This window comes from Spea bombifrons, chromosome 1 (assembly GCF_027358695.1).
Source record: "Spea bombifrons isolate aSpeBom1 chromosome 1, aSpeBom1.2.pri, whole genome shotgun sequence".
Lineage (NCBI taxonomy): Eukaryota > Metazoa > Chordata > Amphibia > Anura > Pelobatidae > Spea > Spea bombifrons.
In genome coordinates this window covers 111522964-111543299 of record NC_071087.1, presented here as the reverse complement: position 1 = coordinate 111543299, position 20336 = coordinate 111522964, and the positions used below count along the sequence as shown (strand labels likewise).

At 40.7% G+C, this 20336-nt stretch overlaps 2 protein-coding genes across 2 annotated transcripts; one reads left to right on the top strand and one right to left on the bottom strand.

Annotated features, from left to right (window-relative positions):
* Positions 1–373: 373 nt before the first annotated feature.
* SF3A1 (splicing factor 3a subunit 1) lies at positions 374–10478 on the bottom strand. The gene is made up of 16 exons (XM_053468555.1): positions 10325–10478; positions 8307–8422; positions 7259–7460; positions 6769–7026; positions 5962–6036; positions 5178–5328; positions 4696–4889; positions 4258–4375; positions 3995–4180; positions 3407–3528; positions 3027–3317; positions 1771–1978; positions 1409–1563; positions 1220–1321; positions 1041–1112; positions 374–950 (listed from the first exon to the last, which is right to left on the bottom strand). The coding sequence occupies exons 1-16, from the start codon at positions 10367–10369 to the stop codon at positions 849–851; spliced, it is 2397 nt and encodes a 798-aa protein (XP_053324530.1). The 5' UTR covers positions 10370–10478; the 3' UTR covers positions 374–848.
* A 434-nt stretch (positions 10479–10912) lies between these two features.
* CCDC157 (coiled-coil domain containing 157) lies at positions 10913–19904 on the top strand. The gene is made up of 11 exons (XM_053468558.1): positions 10913–10970; positions 11659–11952; positions 12837–12999; positions 13131–13767; positions 13859–13936; positions 14726–14913; positions 15665–15841; positions 16117–16279; positions 16967–17106; positions 17645–17730; positions 19551–19904. Exons 2-11 carry the CDS (start codon positions 11705–11707, stop codon positions 19765–19767), a joined length of 2097 nt encoding a protein of 698 aa, XP_053324533.1. The 5' UTR covers positions 10913–10970; positions 11659–11704; the 3' UTR covers positions 19768–19904.
* Positions 19905–20336: the final 432 nt, after the last annotated feature.

Here is a 20336-nt window from a genome sequence, read left to right as displayed (position 1 = left end):
TTCTCTCGCACCCTGAATGGTGTCATGTCATGACTGGTGTTTCCGCAGAGGAGCACTTTTACTCTGAGAACTGATGCGGCCATCTATCTTGTAGACAGCTTACGCTACAAAGAAGGCGGCAACAGCAGCCAGGGGATGCTCTAGTAGACCCCCTAGTTCCCCTGTTACAATATTATATACAGTAGAAGTAACCCTGAACAGGAGCTCCATATGTCACATACCTGGGAGCGCCATCCAGTCACCAGATAAAAGTAAAGAAAGAGCACACCAAGGATTTATCTAATCAGAATAATCAAATATTAGCATAGTGGTTTTATAAAGAACTCGAAGTTACAGTCCCCTCTAGGGACTTATCAAGACAACAATCAACAGGTAGTTTTATTGTTCTTTATTTGTAAGCCGGGTATCATGACATGATAAGTATGCTGGCAGAGAAAGAATTTCCCAGCCCTAAAACTTTCCATTTTGATGTCCCAATATAATGAACAGAAGGTACATTAAATAGCCATGGAAATTATATATAAAAATCATTTTGGGACTATCCGCTTAAATATTCCACTAGTCGCTATGGCAACTGCACAATTGCTTTTTTTTTTATACACAATTCACACCCTCCCATATTAAGATATAACAGACACCCTGCTCCTGCGCACACAGGGGATGTTAACTCTTTGTGAACAAAATGGATCAATTAGTGGCTATAGGAAGCATAACTATAAGAGAGTCCCTGTCTTGTTATTCATTTGATGAACCATTTTTACAGAAAAAACATTTTCATGCAACATATCCTTAATATGTGCCCAACAATGTTACTTTTTTTGCAACCTTTTCAACTGCCCTTTGTGGTCTCACTTCTTCCTGCCTCCTCTCTCTTTCAGGGCTAGGTGAATGGTGGCTCCATTCTGCATATTGTAATATGCTACAGAGTTGGAATCCTTAATAAAGATTCCCTGTGGAAAAAAGAAAATAAAAAAAAGGTTAACCGCTGAACCGTTTTGAATGAATTCATGCTTAAATGTTTCTGCATAAGGCCTACTCACATCATACTGAAGCTTCTGCTTCCCGGCTGGCATGCCTGTGGCCTCGTGGATCTTCACCTTTATGACCGAGACCTGCAAAATTGATTAAAAATAAAGCGGTGAGAAGCAGCAAAAACAAGTGAAAGGAAATACAGTGGCTCTGCCCGCTTAGTTAATACCAAATGCTGACTGTACAATACCTGATCTGAGAGCGGCAGAGTGAATGCCAACACCTGGCCACTCAACTTCCATTCCGTTTTATCCTGCATATTGGGGACTTGAACTTTGACTGTAACAGGTCCCTGTGGAATGAAAAACAAGGTTGGATCTTTATGACCAATGCACTCTCAGGGAAAGAGATTTAGACCTCAAGCTAAATGCTTACACACCTTGTTCCTGCGCAAGAACTCCTCTTCTGGAATCAATGCATCCTCATTCTTCATTTTCTTGGCTGCCGGTTCGTCATCCAACGGGGGTGGCGGATGAGAAGGAGGCATGGGTGCCGGGGCAGGCACAGGGGCCACCGGAGGTGCGGGAACAAATGCTAAACAAAAACAAAGATCCAATGTCTTCAGCAAGGAGGCATTTAAAATGATCTTAAAGTAACATTGACCAGCACTCATTTATGGGCACATATATAGCTGAATCATTTTAACAGTTTATGGATGTTTGCTACTACATAATAATCAGCTAATGTCTTATTTCCAACTACACACATTTCTAAAGCACATTTCTAAAACATTAAACATACCCGCAGGTACAATCATGTGTGGCGAACGCTGCGCCATCATAGGAGGTGGGTTTGGTGGCATGGGAACCACATTGATTCTTGGAGTGTGCAGGATGGGTGGCATAGGGGCAGCCAACATAGAACCTGGTGGAAGACGCACCACTGAAGCCATAGGAGGCCGCTGCATGACTGGTACAGACACCATTGTGGTACGTATAGGAGGCGGCATCTAAAAAAAAATAAAGGATTCAGAAGGTCAGCTTTGAAGTTGAGCTTAATAGGATGGGTGAAATAAATTAACATCCCACTTTAAAGTGGCATCATGCTCTCTAGTGGAAGGATATATATATTATCTTTTATTTATATAGCCCCAGCAATTTACGCAGCCAACTCCGCCCCCTGATTTGCCACTCTACAGTATCTTAAATTATTCAATACTAGGGATGCACCGAAATCGAAAATTCAGCATTCACTTGGCTGAAGCCGAATGACGCAACGCACAGGTACGCAGTAGGGCCACTGCGGACAATTATTTTCCGCCGTTTTTTTTTAAATTATTTCGGCCACCGATATATTGGTGCATCCCTATTCAATACCTAAATGCTTTAATGTTAAAGCTTGCTCATTTATATGTGGCTACTTATCGTTCAGCTGGAGGGTTCCCAACTTATATTCTTTATTACACGTGCCAGCTTGAGAAAGGTACAGCGAGGCTGAAACACATTTCATTTGGAAGCAGATGTGGTTTTTGAATTAAGGTTTCTCCTTAATGTTTCTCCATACCTATTCAAGTGAGTTACTCAAATTTATACGCCATCTAAGACAACATTGTCTACATATTGTAAAGGTGTTTTCCATGTACTTGCCATGACACTTAAGGAAGCTTTAACGTTAAAGGCATCTAGGTATTGAATAAGTTAAGATATTGCAGATATTTTATATACCAATTGCCATTCATATATTTAGCGCTGTCCATTTTTTATATTTACATAGTAAATAAGGTATTTTTGCCCTGCTGTTTTTGGGGATCTTTAAGGATTATCTTTTATTTATTTCATTTATCACAGTGGTGTTTATTTAGCGCTGTACACTATTATTTTTATCATCCTTTTATAATTGTATTGCCTTCCTGAAGGAGAGGCACTGGTTTCAAAAGGCACAGAAAACCAAAGTTCCGAAAATAAGTAGCTACATTGTTTTATAATCAATAAAAGGAAATTAATAGGGCCTATTATATGAAACTTAAATGTTCTGAGAGAAGAGCAATTAGGGATTACCGAGGGGGGTCTTGACACAGGTGTGCTCATCTGCTGGTGGTGCGACACTGGTGGGGGTCTTGGAGCAGAATTCATGGGTGGAGCGGAACTGGTCAAGGTAGAAGCAGAGGATGGCTGTGGAGGCTGTGGCATTTCATTGGGCTTGCTCGGTCCAATCTTATCCTTGCCATCTTCCTCTGGCACAAGTCCCTTGGCCTTATGAATGGCCTCTATCTGCTCCTGCAAGGTAATATTTGCCTGTGCAGCCTGCTGGGTACGTGCCATGCTGCCAGAGTGACCATCCCATGTCACCTACAGAAAAAGAAAAAAGCGTCAATCTATATAACAATGACGAAGGCACAGCTTTCATATGCAGGTATTAAACCTATTTAAGAGCGTACCTTCTCCTCTGGCTTCTGGATCTCCTCCTCACCAATCTTTTTACCAATAGCCGTTTCTTCAACACCGAAAATATCGGTACGGCGTTCAGCCAACTGTTTCAAGCTGCTCTCAATGTCCAAGCCTGAAAAAAGTGTACAACAGTTCATACAATTGGATTCCCATGAAACAAGAAAAAGTTTACAAACCAAAGAGGACAAAGCAGTAAAATTCAAAAACAGACCCTACCTGGATAAAATAGTCAAACTTTAATTAGCTCCTGCTGCTCCCAGCCATTGATTCAATGGCAAGGCTTTAGTATGTATCTCTTGAGTATAATTGCAATTTATCATGCTTTTGTTAAAACGCTAAATTTTTGCTGTTCCATAGTGTATTACTGCGATAATTACCATTGCAAAAAGCAAAGACTTTTCTAAACCCAGGATATTGAGATTTACAGAAAAGTGTACAAGAGCCTTTTAAATAGAACTGTACTCGTTATGAAGCTGTACTCTCTAATCGTATATTGAAGGAATGTAGTGCTTTCGTCTAAGCTCATTGGAATGAAGTTACTGTTGAATCCAAGATGTTTGATATCAGTAGCAACCTACCTGGTGCATAGACTTCATCATCTCCTTGCTTCTCCCTGATGGAACGGTCCCTTTGCTCAAGCCACCGGGGATCCAGCAACCCAATGCGCATGTGCTCTTGCATCTTGCTGGCAGGAATCTTCTCACCAGTGATGGGAGACACCAAATACTCATCCAGAGCAGGTGCCGGAGGCTGCGGCTTGGAAGCTGTGGGAGCCACACACAAAGTTAACATCTCAGGAAAAAATGATTTAGCTAGACTTAGAATGTGCAAAAACACTCACCTTTGGGATCGTAATCTTTACGAACAATCACTTGGTCAGGAGTAGGAGGCAGAGGTGGTGGCATGGGAGACTCTGGAGGCAGAGGAGCTTTTTGTGCATAGTCTTCATCATCTGAGCCCTAGGGAAAAATAAAATACCCGAAGACTCATTGAAACAGTAATGTACATTACATACAAGGAGTTTGCCTGTCCCACAAATTACACACGAGGATGCCACATGTTGTAACTGGCTATGGGCAAGTGTAGGCCTAACCATAAGGATCCACATTCTCGCGTTTGATAGGAGGGTGATCATATACATATTATATTGTCTATTACTTTGATCACCATCGTAAACAGCACTACGCAAATGGCATAGATAGTCAAACTTTGGGGTCCAGAGATGACAAGCAAATCCAAATACTCTCTAAAATAATGCACATATGAAATAAGATCTTACCTCATCCATGTCTTGAACTCTAGTATCCTGGTCCATATGAGAAGAATCCCCTCCCTTGCCATCTTTCACTTCATCGTCGTCATCCGATTCCACCTCCATCTCCACGTCCTCACTCTCTCCAAACTTCTCGTATCGCTCCTGGATTAGAATACGAGCTCCCAGCTCCTCTGGGGTTGTGGGAGGTGGGAAGTTACCTGCAGGATAATAAGAAAGAATGTTAACCCTCTCTACATAGGCCAACAATTGTTAGATCTACAAAACTGAAGGTAAATAAGACTAGTCTTCAAATATCTTATAGAGCCCAATGCTAGGATATTTAAGCCAAGCTGCAGAAAGCCCCAGATTTAATTGTGCTGTAGTTCAGAGTTTGATCGAAGGGTGTTACAAGTCATGTAAAAACATTAAGGCATGAAATGTTTACTTAGAAGATCTGCGATATCAACAAACGTCAACATCGGCACCATCTTAACAACTTTCCTTACCTTGCTCATTGGGCTGAAAGTCTACAGTCTCAACTACAACAAAATCATGCCAATCTATTTGCGCATAAGCTACACGCTCTCGCTCCTTCTCTTCCTCCTCCTTTTTACGCTCCCTCTCCTGGAACTTTGCCCACTCAACACGGTAACGCACCTATAGTATTATAAAGACACAAGAGTAACTAAAAATATCTAATGTAGAAAAGAATACAACCAAAAACAGTTTACAAAAGAGTATGCCATATGGACAGCATTTTAAATGCATAATATAGTGTCATGGTTATCCCCCCCCCCAGAATGTATGCTATATAGCAGGGTATTGTTTTGTTGCTATGGTAACATGTAAGGGCATTCATCTGGAAAATGGAAAGTTTGATAGACATAAATTGCTCATCTTTTTGGCAGACATTGTGAGATTTTCACCTAATCTGTGCATTTTAGCCCATAAATAAATATATGCGAGGGGACATGGTTATAATTTCAGTCCACATTATGCGGGAACTACTCAGCTGTTCTTGCAGAAGAAGCTGAACAACTTAACACATCCAAACAGTCTCCAGGTTTTCTGTTTAGTTAAATGTTTATTGCATATTTTGGGTCTGATTTTAGAACAAAGGGATACAAATCCTGGACTCAACTGAGAGCTACATCAAGGAATTTATTAAAGCTGTGTCTGGTTCATTTGTTTTTCAACCCACAAAAATCATACAAGCCATGACAGAAAATCAACTCTACATGAATTTAAGCAGCAAATACAAATAAAAGGTCAAGAAGCAGCAGGAATTACCTGATCCAAAACTTCTGTGGGGTTCTCAGCCTCTTTCTTCAGTTTTGGAAGCAATCCTTTAGGGGGAATCAGGATCTGAAAGAGAAGGGGTCAATTACACAGAGCCATCCAATAACAGAGCAGGACAGCAAACAGTCATCGTTATTAATAACTGTGTCGTAAATTCCGTCAGTACCAAAGCAGCCGAGGGTGACTCATGCCTTTTACCGCAGCAATCTGATTAGAAAAGTCCGGAAAAAAACATGGATTTCATTCACAATCAATAAGTGAATAAAATTGACATTGTATCTATAACTTCAAGCTAACAATGTCTACAGCAGGCACACTTTGAACATCCAAAATGTTCAGGGCATGGCCTATACGCACGATGGAGGGTTTGAAAACAACAACACGCACAGTTTTATTCATTAAGAAGGGGGCCTGCAGAAGTAGTTTTAAGCCGGAGACAGGGATTATTTGCAGGAGAGCTGAACATTTCAATTGCCTGTAATGACTATTGTCAAAGGCAAACCGCGGTAAGCGTCTCACACAAGAATGACTTAGCGGGCTCTAAATAATCCACAGGCACATCGATAAGGAGTTAATAAATCTTCTGAGGCTAGCTCAAGTGTTTTCATAGGAGATTCCGGAGTGTGCACCTGATAATGCATTCTACTTTTTAGTCACTTTGAATAAGGAAGGGCCAAACCCAGTATAATTGCGACTTCTACTGTATTTAAATACACAGAAACACCATAGATTTAACGTAAAGCAGGCAGGCGGGATAAGTGATCCGTAACAGCTGCCAGCCCCCCAGTGACTACATACCTTAGTGTACTGTTCCACCAGCTTGGTGAAGTAGTTGAAGAGGCTGTGCTGCGGACGCAGGAAGTCGAACTGGTAATTCCTCTGCTCCTTCTGCATGAGCTGCGTCAGAAACTGGCGGCCATTCCGGGCCACAAACTGAGCAGTCAGCTTTACCACGTCAAGGTCAAAGGCAGAGATCGATGGCGGATCAGCCACAAACTCAAACTCCGGAGGTGGTTCCTTCGGGATAATTGTCTCCTGAACCACCTGGGCCTGGACCTGCCAAGTTCACAGTTCATATGTAACAGCATAGACTGACAAGCCACAACACACTAAAACATGTCAGTAATATATATATATATATATATATATATATATATATATATATATATATATAATTTAAGAGAGCTGTAGAAAGCTGGGAGTGAGCTATGTCTATGTGCAAACATACTGTACTAGGGTTTACTTTATGTTCTCCCAAAACAAAATGAAGACATGAAGCAATAATTACCTTCTGAGGCAGCTGCTGCACAGACTGCTGCTGCTGCATGACTTTGGGGATGGCAGCCGACGGCTCCTGGGCTTTGCCCTCCTTGAACTCATTGACTTTGTGGCGGTAGTAGGCATGGTAGGGGTCATTGGGGTTCAGAAAGTTAAACTTTGGGTTGTTTATTTCATTCTGTCGGATCCTGGCCTCAAATTCTGGGCCATTTCTATGGACAGATGACAGTTTAAATGTCAGTGCTTTAAAAAAAAACACACACACACATATACATATATATACACATATATATATATATACACACACACACACACACATATACATATCAAAAATACATGTGGCAATAAGTGCAAGGTTGACTGTAGATTCTAAACTAAAACAAAGATTCCACTTGCATTAAATGCAAATCCAAATGCATTAAAAGGCATTTTATAATTCACAGTCTAGAATGCTTCTTGAACATGGAGCAGCTGTCCAGTGAACTGGAGACATAAATGTTTTGAAATGTGTGAACAATGTAATCACATATATAAACCTAAAAATGTCTTGAAAGTAAAGTTTTAGCTGAAGGAGGCAGTAATGTTTTTCTTTACATAGCTTACTAAATATAATGTGGCTGAACCAGGTCTCGAAGGCTGCATGTTACCCAGCTCTGGCACACAGGGAAAAAAGAGACAGACTAGATGGGCCAAGTCTGATGTCAAATGTTATTGCTTAAATTCATATATTCCATACAAAAAATAGGGTAGATATCTGCTTTTGTTGTGCAGAATACCAGGGATCCAGAATTTAGAAAAGATTGAAGCCCCAATAACAATAGAAGTTTTGGGGGAAAACAATGTACACTCGTACTGAAGATTGTACTTAATATTAGCCTTAATTTGTGTAATCCCCATAGCCTACTATAGAAAGTAGATTGATGCCATCATTTAAACATCAGAAAATGAAAAAAAATGTATTACCAGGAAACATGCTTTTGCACCGTTTGATTTGCCATCTCATTACAGACATGGAAACTAGCGATATCCCCCAATCCTACACGTCTGTTCAGACTTACCTAGCTACGAAGCTTGCAGTCTTATCCACAATATTTCGGACCTCAGGGGGCGGGTAAATAATTCCCACCATAGGCTTTGATGGAGCCACCTCTTCTTTCTTTTCCTCTTCCATTTCCTTTTTTGGAGTCAACAGAAAAACAAAGAATAGAACAGATGTTACCAGAGAAACACATAACCCAGTTTTATCACATTGTGTTAGTGTGTATATTCATTCATACAGCCATATGTACGGCTCTTATATCTGCTACAGCACAGAAAGAAATGTGTAAGCGAGCGTTCCACCTACAAACGTACCCCGTCGTACAGTGTGAAACGATTGCCACAATTGTCTTCTAATATTCAATCAATAGCATTTACTCCATTTGTATACAAGGACCCAATTACTAAAGCCCAATTGCGTTCGGACGTCAGTATATAGTGAGCCTGCCTGGCTCAACAGCTTGGTGTTATGAACTGAGCCAGACCGTCTCGCAATGTAAGGAAAGTCTCGTGAGGACAAGAATTCTCAGCTCCTGAGAAAATCTAGACTGCTACTTGAACTCGTTATGAAAATCGGTTTTTAACTTAGTGGTTCTCGGTACTTTAAAAACTGATTAAAACAAATGGATAGAGCTGCATCAGCCCAGGAGAGAACGAAGGCTTAACACAGGAAAGGATGTAAAGGTAGAAAAGCCATCAGGACCTTATCTTTAACACTGCAGAATAGAAAAGGAATGGTCACAATTGTTTACATTAAAGCTTTACTGCCCCTGACAAGCCCTGCTAAAAAGGAATGCATATGTGGAACTTTAACAAGCACTCTTTAAAAATGTACGTCACTTGATGAAGAAGCCGACTGAAGGCAATCAGGTGCAAGTCGTGTTCAGCAGAAAATAGCTGGGGGGAGCAAATGCATATGGGGCCATCTGGATCACCCCAAAACATTTAAAGTGACCATGCAGCTATTATATGCGTTAAAGTGCTACCGCTGGCTGGAGTGTCCCTTCTTCAGATTCTGTAGGTTGATTGTAAGGGTAGTGACTACATAGAAGAACTTCCCATCACGGGTGCTAGGAGCTGATACAGTGGTGGAGTATAAACATGCATGGGGTTGGCATAAAGCCATCATTACTGTAAGACTAGACCAAGGACCGATACAAGTCTTTACATCGGGGAAAACGGGCTTAATGGTTCTTGTCTGCCATCAAATTCTATGTTTCTAAGTGAGAAGGCGGCTATTACAATACCTTCCAGGACCATGAATGGATTAAAGGAGATTTTCCCTACATAGAACTTAACACCAGTGAATTCACTTTTTAAAGGAAGAGTCATCTTATTTCTATGTGGGGAGGCGGGTGGGCAAGTATTAACTTCCCCAACATGTTCCAAATCCACACGCAAATCATAGTATACACAGTGATACGCATCACTATATTATAATATTCCCAGAGTATTTCATACAGAAGAGCATTTCCAGTGCAAAGCGATAAACTGGTCAGATCTATCAGAGAAGCACCTCTAGATTGTAAGATCATTAGAACAGGGCCCTCCTCACCGGTTTCTGGAAGTCAAATTATAATTACATTATATACTACTTATATCTACCCATTGTGCAGCGATACGGAATGTGATGGCGTTATTTAAATAACTCAATGCCCTTGCTACTTGCTCTCGTATATTCCACGTGATACCGGAAACACTCCATAAATAATACGTTACTGTAATTTCACTCACTGTCGCAAATGCTTAAAGAGCTTGTGTTTAGGGGAGCTACTTAATAAAGTGAAGACTTATATCTCCAGTTACTGCTTTTATCAGAGACTCTGAGGCAGTAATTGCACGCTGTAATCACAAATACTTCACACTTATACTGTGAGGTAAGCACAGTGTATGAGGTTAAACGTAACTCAGGCTTGTACAGGGGAGGGGAAAGCAGGCCGAAGACAATATAAAGCCGCCTCGTTACAGGACAATAATGTAAACACCGCGGCCTATATTGGCAAATAATGGCCTATCGCCTCTCTACCCCTACTCGTACCTGCTCTCCATCCTGCGGCTGCGGCGGTAAGACTTGCATCGGCATGATGACTTCCTACGCGAAACCCCCTCGCCCGAGAACACACAAGGAAACCGTATGTCCTACGAACAAAGATGGCAGCCAGGAAGCCTAGCTGAGGAAGCAGGCGGGAACATGGAAGGCACTAACTGGATGGGGGGGTAATATTCACAATTAACATTTTTTTTTTCTCGCCAATATATCATTATCGCTAGATTTCTCCAAATATTCATGTAAGTATTGGGGCATACACATCTTGCTATCAACGAATATTACAAGATTATAGTCCAGGCGTTCTAGTATACCCCCCTCAACGCTTAAAAGTGGTATATGCTAATACGTAATCACGTACTAAATGTCGGGTAGAGTTATAATCATTAGAGTAATACTTACACCGACACGTTTTAAAAAAAAAATATGCACCCATCTATTAAGTTTTATGCCGGTCGACGTTTTTCCGGTAACCAACTTAAGTGTGATGAATAATACTGGAATATTGCTGTATTATAAATGCAGTTTTTCACCTTCAACTGTTGTACTTATGACTCCCTCAGTCGCTCTTTTTCCACAACGCTTGACGGTTCATGCGTGGTAGGCATGGTAACAGCTGTGGTGTACGGAAGAGGAGGTAAACTGCTTCAGAGCGATGCGTAACTCACAATATACTTATTTTCCATACATGACATCCGACCCCAGTTGCTAAATATTTAAGCCGTGCCCCGGCCGATGATTTAGGAAGGAGTACACTACAACCGCTTGTATGTAGCCCTTTGCTGCCTTGTTTGCCCTTAATGGGCTTTTTCACTTAAGGGAGAGTCATGGTTTTAACTTCCTCACTTTAGTGTGTATTATGAAGGGCCAATATTAGCAGAGCTCTCAAACAAGACCTGTCCCTGTATAAAGCATAATTCCATGCGTGGATGTATTTCACTCATTTAACTATGCATTATATAGGGTCAGCCAAACTCTTCCTGCAGCAGAAGCTCGACAGGATTTAAACATTCATAACATATAGTATAGTGAAGACAAGGAGCAGAAACACAAAGCTCCTGTTCCTATCAAAGTTTTGTTTTTTTAGGAATTTTGGGCAAATGCCCCAGGGCCAGTTTGCACCTGGTTGCTATGGTGATAAGAGCTCTTTGCACTAGAGTAACTTTTAAGACATAACCCCCACTGTACCTTTTAAGAGGAATGTTTCTATGCAGTGCCTACTTGATTGCTACATTGATCCCAATGCATTTATCATTTATGTCTGGCAAGTGTGTCCAATACTATATTTTAGACATGGCTTTTTTTTTCTCATCCTGTTGCCGTAGTTCCCAGATTTAACCGGTTTCACATCTTTCGTTGGATCAACCCATTATGATGCACATGCTTGGAGATCGCACATGCATGGAAAGCCTGAGAAAGGACATTACCGACCTACAGGGCACTGTAATAGATGTGTTCTCAAGAGTTGGAGCTGTACGATACCCCTCGTGGAAATTTCCAGATACATTGTCCTGCGATCTGGACCTGGCGCAGCTTCTGGAGAAATACGACCACATAGATGATGAACCAGAGTTCACGCAGCTATCACATGTCGTTCTACTTGAGCTTGTCATTGACAGGTATGGATAATTGACAATATACTTTGCGTGTAGGACCTCTTTTCTTCTGTTTAGATGATACTATATTTCTGCTAGAATGTTGTCCACAAAACCGGTTCATCTTATGAGATGTCACAGTGAAGAAGGTCTTTTTGATACGTACAGAACTAATGCAAACAACATGTTACTGTTTTTTCTTCTGTTAGATGTATCTACCGATGCCTGTTTTTGTTGGTCGTACATCTCTCTAGGTGACTCCTGTAGTTGCATTTTTTCTTCATGCTAAGCTAATCTAAGGAACACTATTAGTTGAAATAAATTACTATTAAATTACGGCTTATTTCTTCTGAATATGATGCCATTTTAATGAGGCATGGATTTTGTATGAAAATGTGGCAGATACAATAGAATAGGGTATTCAGTATAATCCGAGCTGCACAAATGCAGGGGAATAAAACGACTTTTTCGACCAAATACCTAAAACAGCATAGACACCTTCATGCCGTTTAACCGAACCTGGTGTCTGTGTATGGAAACTGCTTGCCCTGCTTGAAGGTCCTACTAAGTTCTTCTGCACAGACGTGTTCTACTGACTTTAAAAGCAATAATGATTTTCACCTTCGGTAGGTACCTGAAACCAAACATGGTAAATACAATACTCACAAAGTATACATGAATCCTGTGCCTTGTGTATAATTAACCTCCATCTAGCACATATTAAAATTGGTCTGAGAAAAGGGAGGTCTTTTTCCACCTTATTCCATGATTTGGTACTTCTTGTTTACTTTTGCTGGGTACTTGTGAGTGGAGTCTTAAACCTACTCTTGTTTAATTTTTCGTTTTATTAAAAAAAACCTGAATGATGCAGTTTCCACTTTCATTTATCTGACACATTGTCTTTACAGATTATTGCTCCTTCTTCAAAGTTTCACTGTATATACAGAGGTAATAAGCAGTGATGGAGGCCTTCCGCCTGCCCGCGATCTGGGATCCTCTATGTCCATTGGCCTGGCTGTGCGCAAGTACTGGAGCAGCGTGCTGAAACTGGGGAGCGGTTACCAACAATTAGTGAGTAAATGACATGCAGCCTCTATAGCAATATGCTCTAATAATTACAAATATGATGTTGTGCTTAAAACAAATGCCAATCGCAAATAGGTTCTATTATTTATTCCATTACAACTTTCTATTTCCTCTAGAAGTCTGTTGATAAGAATGTCATTCAAGCAAAAGAAAAAGAGACAACAAAAGAAGCTTCCCAATATCCGCCTTCATCTAGACTACAGTCTACCCCCATGAGTTCCCAGCGCAGAAATGTGATCCCCTCGCTGACAGAATCCCAAACCTGTGTTGCTTGGGACACCCGTACAATAGGATGCCAAACATTGGAATCATCCCTTGTGCCATGTGATGCATGTGACATAGCTCAAAGTAGTCTACGAGAAGTCAGTGAAGCCATCATTAGTGTTTGCCTTGATCAGAACTTGCCCTGTTCACTCACCAAGATCCAAGAAATTCTTCATCCAGGCCGAAACCTTTCACCAACCGAGATGCGTTACTGGGCTAGCGAAGAGAGCAAAGACCTGGCACGTATTAACAAGCACTTGTCTGAGCTCATGAAGATGATCATTCCACTGAAGAATCAAGTGGAAGCTGCCCGAGTGGAGAATGACAGACTTCAACAGAACATAGAGAGTGGAAAAAAGGCCATGCAGGCTCACAAAGAGGAGCTGCAGATGCAGGCAAAGGAGAGTGAGAGGAGGCTACATGAAAAAGCCCAGCAGAGTCAGAAAGTTCTGAACAAAATGGAGAAAGACAAAGAAGAATTGAGGAGAGGTACCAGCTTGATGAAACTAAAAGTCTTGTAGTAGGTATGGAGAGGGTGTTTACGAGTTTAATTTCATGGTTTTTCATGCATCTGATGCAGGGACAGCAGTCCTTGAAGAACGAGTTTCCATCTTAAAGGAGGAGCTGAAATCCCAGCACAGCGTCATCAGAGATCTGGGTGAGAATTTGCAAGAAAGTAAATGGAATGTGTATCTTCGTTAGTTTCAGGAAAGCAAGAGAATGACTTCTTATTGAGGAGCCAGCTTGTTGGAAAGCTGGTGATTTTTGAAGGAAGCAAGACACATATAATCATGGTATTGAAAGGCTAGGATGTGGAGACTACTGGGAATTTGGCCAATTGTTATTTGAGATTACCTTTAAACATATGCATTAGAAGAGAGTCAAATCAATTAACTTGTAAGTTTGTATGTGTGAGAGAGAGTACATAAACAAGCCCTAAAATATTCAAGGGAGTGCCCTTGGTATTTCAGTGTAGAGGATTTGACAGTATGGTGCAGGGGCTATATCTATGAGAGGCCTGCCTTAAATCGGACAGGTCATAGCCAAGTGTTTTAATCCAGTTCTCCCATATTGGTCCACATCAATTTAAAGATCATTAAGATATTTCTGTGTGTGCATGATATCCAGTCCTGTAGGGTAGTTTTCCTGGCTACTACCACTAAAATACGAGACAATTTATCAGCTTCTGGTTTGCAACACTTTGCAGTAGGTACCAATTTGGTGTTGCCGATGAGGTGCAATATAGAGGTAACTATTAACGGAATGCTTTTAGGTACAATAGTGGAGGATATCACTTTGCAAGAAAAGTGAAAATACGTTATAGTAGCTTCATAACTGGCCAAGGGTAGTGCAGGGAGCCTTACTTGAGTTTTAGCTGGAGTGTCACGATGGTGCATCCATAGAGTGGTGAGATGGATAGGTTTCTTATTATTGTTTTATACATCAGAGCTGGCAAAAAATCAACTTGTGCATGAGATGCAGAGCATGGTGGATAAGGAAAAGGTGACGGAGCTAGAACAGACCATGAACAATCTGAAACTACATCTGGATACCACAATGCAGCATTTAAAAGAGTCAGAGGAGGCCGTGTCCAAAGAGAGAGCATGTGTAGAAAGCCTTCAAAGCCACAAAGAGGTGAGTGGGCTTTCTAGAAACACAGCGAGGCATGTGTTCTCATTGTGTTCTCATTGCAACAAACGGCATTCTGTAAACTCTTATTGAGGTGCATCTGCAACCACAGACAGACACTATATGAACAAATCGGGATACAGCTCTTAATTATTGAATTCAGGTGTTTTAATCAGACCCATTGCCACAGGTGTATAAAAGCAAGCACCTAGCCATGCAGTCTCAATTTGCAAACATTTGTGAGAAAAATGGGTCGTTCTAAAGAGCTCAGTGAAAACAAGCATGGAAATGTGATAGGATGCCATGAGAACAATACCTGCCTGACTGCATTGTGCCAGCTGTAAAGTTTGGTGGAGGGGGGATAATGGAATGGAAATCTTAATGCTTCAGCATACATTTAGGAGAATGCTATGCTTCCAAATTTGTGGGAACAGTTTGGGGAAAGCCCTTTTCTGTTGCCCCAGTGCACAAAGCAAGGCCCATAAAGAAGCTGTTCTAGCTGCAAAGAGGGGACCAACTACATATTAATCTCTATGTATTTTAATACAATGTCATAAAAGTACCTGTTAATGTGTAATGGTCTGGTGTCTCAATACTTTTGTCCATATAGTGTAGATGCTGGTCTCTAATGGCTACTGATTACTTAAAAACACAATGTATAGTGAGTGTCTCTTCCTGTCTATGAAAATGTTCAATATTGAATCGCAAAACAGTAGCTCCGCTTTAAAAATCACTATCTCTATGCTTCTATTACCAGTCCCTGCAGGTGAAGCAGAAATCCCTATTGCAGCAGCTGGACAGATTAGCCCAGGAGTGTGAAAACCTGCATGGAAGCTTGGAGGACGCTGAGGAAGAGAGAACAAAGTTGGAAGAACAGATGGAGAAACTGGATAGGGAGAAAGAGAATCTCATGAGTCAGATAGAGGAGAAACAGGTATTTGATAGCTCCATAATAATAATATTCGGCACACGGGATTCTACCACCAGAAGTGGAAGCTTCCTCTAGATGTCTGAGGTGGGTGGTTAATCAAGAAGTTAATGCAGCAAGTACTTTTTCAAATAAATTCAAGCAGTGTATATTCCCATGAAACGTATGCTATAAGGAAGGATTATTGATCTGAAACCCTTACCTTGTAGGAACATGGTTATTTCTACATAAGAGATGTTTCTCTCGTTTCCCAATGATATCTTTTTTAATGATGACTTTAGGAGGCGGTGAAACAGCTGCAGAAAGACAAGCAAAGTCTAGAGGAGGCAGTTTCTGGCATGGAAAAACAACTGAGTAGGCTGCAAGGATCTCTCAAAGAAGAAAGAGAAAAAAATAAACTGCTGGTGTCTTACCCAGATTTGCATATCCCTCCGGAGTTTGAAAGTAAGTGGAGAGGTAGGGTAGGTGCAGATGTTACAGAGCATAAGGTGCACTCTGACACAAGGCTACCCTGTAGTTCCTTGATATCCATGGCAATATTTTACACAGTGCCCCTTATTGCTGGTGTGCCGTGTGTACATTATGTTAGAAAATATAGTAATTAAAAATATACCATAATGAAAACAGGCACTGTCTTTTTTTTTCTTTCTTTCTTTGTACCTAAACATGCCCCCCCCAGAGTACCTTTATATTCATCATACTTATCTTTAGCCAGTAAAAACCTGTGCCCGGATCACTTGAAAAAAGGGAGCTCTGATCACGGCATGTGACCTTGTCTACTGATATAACACCCCTCGCTGCACCCGTGCGTCTATTTCTGTTAAAATTCGCTTCCTTTTAAAATGCATTTAATGCTTTATGGCTGGCCTCATCCTTATTGAAATTTGCTTTTAGAACTGCCTAATGCTGGTTCAATTGCACTCTCTAATATTTAACCAATTAAACCTTAACAGATCAGTCATTTTATTCTCTCCTCTGAAGCACAGTAATTTAAGAAGCATTTTTTTCTGCTTCTACGGCAACAACCTATGATTGCCTGCGTTTGTAACGCACGATGCAAAAGATTTGAATGCCTAATCTTCTTTTGTAAGGTTGCCTTGCACATTTGACATTTACGCTCGCTTGCTTTAGGCACTGGAGACGTAGCAGAAGATATGGAGAAACAGCTTCAAGCCAACAATATCCGCATCAGCATCTTAGAGGAAGAAAATCTTAAACTGAGAGCCAATCTGTCTAAACTCAAAGAGAAACACCAACTAGGGCAGCTAAAGGTGAGTCCTGATGCCCCATCGTGTTCTGTACCAGGTGCAGGGCTGGTCTTGGTGCCAAGCAAGCAAGTCAGGCAGCTGCATGGAGGGCCTGGACAATGCATGAAGTCAGTCTGGTACCTGATAGGGATGCAACAGAATCCTTGGCAATTTGTGGAGGACATCCACAAAAGATTTAGAAAGAAGATATGGAGTCTACTGGTCTGGAGTGACAAAGGGGCTTCTTGCCTGCAGTGCTCTGTGGTCTAGGACCTGCCCAGGCCAAGTGCCAGCTAAATATTGATATACATATTTGTTGTGAATCTGTGATTATAAACACACACACCAACCATTGTCAGACACAAAAAAGGCTTAGTATATTCCATCTGACAGTGATATTTATTGGAACTGGATAAAGCCAATGGAAGAAGTGGAGTTTCATCACATATTTTAATTGTGGGGGCACAGTTGTGGGAAATTTTCAGGCATATGTCTCATATGTTAAAAACAATCAACTGGAAATGCTGATTAAGGGTGAAAATATGAACTTTTCCCTCATCAGCTGGTTCCCCAAACTCAGCTCTGGAATAACCCACATGCCACAGAGCCAACAAGTCTAGATCTGCAGCGCCCACAAAGCAGCACCATGTGAGTATTGAAACATCTTCACTGCCCATGGCTGTCAAAATAACTTACTTCACTTGCATTATGTTATGTTAGGTGAACCTGTATGATATGTGTGTGTGTGTGTATGTATATACAGCATTTATGTATTCATTTGTCTTGATATATGATCTTCAACTAAGCTACAATAATGAAGAAACACAATTTGTTGTAACTAATAACACACAAATGATTGTATTGTTCTTGCCCATATTGAATATATCATTCAAACATTCAGAATGTCGTTGGGAAATGACTGGAGTCCAATTAATGAAACTGGATTGGAGGTGTGTTTTACTACAAAAAAATACTTAAACATGTTGGGTTTTCTATTCTCAAGAAGCATCTGCTGAAATCTCAGAAGACCTACATGATTCAAGACCATGAATTGTTGATTTGCATAAAGTCGGGAAGGGTTACAACGTAATAACAAAGAGCTTACATTTTCATCAGCCCACAGTTACACAAATTGTTTATAAATGGAGACAATTTAGTGCTGTGGCTACTCTCCCTAGAAGTGGGCGCCAAGCCAAGATGGCTCCAAAAAGCACAATGGTAATGCTCAGTTTGGTTAAGAAAGAACCCTAGAGTAACAGCTAAAGGTTTGAAGTAATCATTGAAGCTTATTAACATTGCTGTTCATGAGTCTAGAATAGGTAGTCTATGCAGGACACGACAGAGGAAGTTGCTGCTCTCCAATAAGCGTTGCTGCTCGTCCGTCTGAAGTTTGCCAAAGAGCACTTAAGACACAAAGCTACTTTAAAAATGTTTTGTGGCTGATAAAACTAAGGTTGAATTTTTCGGGACAAACACACAGCACTAAGCATGATGTAAAGAGGGCAATCCATACCAACCTGAAAACATAACGTAAGGTGGAGGAAGCATCACAATTTGGGGCTGCTTTGCCGCCTAATGGCCTGGACAGCTTGCCATTATTGAGGGGTTGAATTCCCAAGTTCATTAAGGTATCGTACAGAGTAAGGTCAGGATTGCTGTCCACCAGCTGAAGCTCAGTAGAAATTGGGTGATGCAGCAGGACAATGACCCTAAAGATCACAGTACTATAGAATTTCTTCTTCAACAAAAAAAAAAAAGATAATCCCCTTTTGGAGTGGCCCAGTCACAGCCCAAACCTTAACCCATTATAGCCACTGTTGAATGACCTCAAGAGCCGTTCTCACCATACATCCCAAGATTTTAGCAGAGCTTAAGCGGTTCTGTAAGGAAGAATTATCTAAAATTTCTCCTAAAAGTCTGATCTGCAGCTACCAGAAGTGCTTGTTTGAGTTTATTGCAGCCAAAGCAGGTTCGGCCAGTTATTCAACCCAAGGGTTCCCTTACTTTTTACACCAGCATTGTGAATGTTTAATAAAGATATAAAAGATTATCATTTTATGTTATTATCTTAAGAACATTGTGTTTGTCCATACTTGTGACTTATATGTAGACCAGATCACATCACTTTATGAACAATTAATGAAGAAAAACAGGTAATTCCAAAGGATGAATTTACATTTTCTTGCCACTATATATGTATGTTTATATGTATTGGTTAATATCAGGATTAACCGACAGATGACAAACTCTGAGAATTGTTACACAATAATTAAGAAGCAGTCTGGATTAACGTCCTTGATATTATTATTACATTATATATTATTACAGTTACTGTTATGTTATAGAATCATTATTGCTAGCAACATTGTGTAGACAAAGTTTGATTTGTTTAAAAAAAAATAGTAGTCATTTTATTTTCAAGTATAATTAGCTTTAAGACTGTTTCAAACTTTTTTTGTGCCACTCAGGTCTACCACACCACAAATACGTTCCGTGGCTGTATGCAGAGACACGACCCATTCTCCGGCGATCCTCCAGCGCGAGAGGAAGGGGTCCTCTGGGAGTACACGCCAGGCTCTGAGCTTTGTGACATTCCCATCGGAGAGCTCATCCATCGCAGCTTACGCACGTGTTAAACAAGTGAAGGGAAAAACTCGAACTCCCGTTGGGTCGGATCGCAAATAAACATAGAGCATGAAACGGAATTTAGAAATAGGCCAATAGAAATTTTATGAGATTGTTAACAATGAGTCCTAATGAACGCTGTTATTTGTTTTGCTACATAGTTCACGTAGGGCAATAAAAGTAAAGGTCAAAACGTATCGACATCTCTATTGATATATAGACAGAACGACACAGAGACCAGGCAAGAGTATTGTATTTACCATAAATTATTTATGTGGGACCCGAGTAAGTTTTTATAGATGACTGATTATGCACTTAACATTATTAATGTAAAACTTTCATTTTTTTGTTGTCTCTTATAGTCAAGCAGTAATGGTATGATCCAGAGGTGTGCCCTGTGTTTGAATATAGTTTGGTCCACTGTGACTACTAATGTTATATTTACATCCCATGTACAGTTGTCTTGGGGTATTATTTGCCTCCGATGCCGCATATTCTCTTCCCTGCACCATCAAAAAGGTCTGATCAGTTGCTGGATGGCACAAATCTTGAACGTCTCCCCATTAGATCATCCGAAAATGGTGTAGCAGGAGGTGCAAATTTTACCATAGGTGGACCACAGTAGCCAC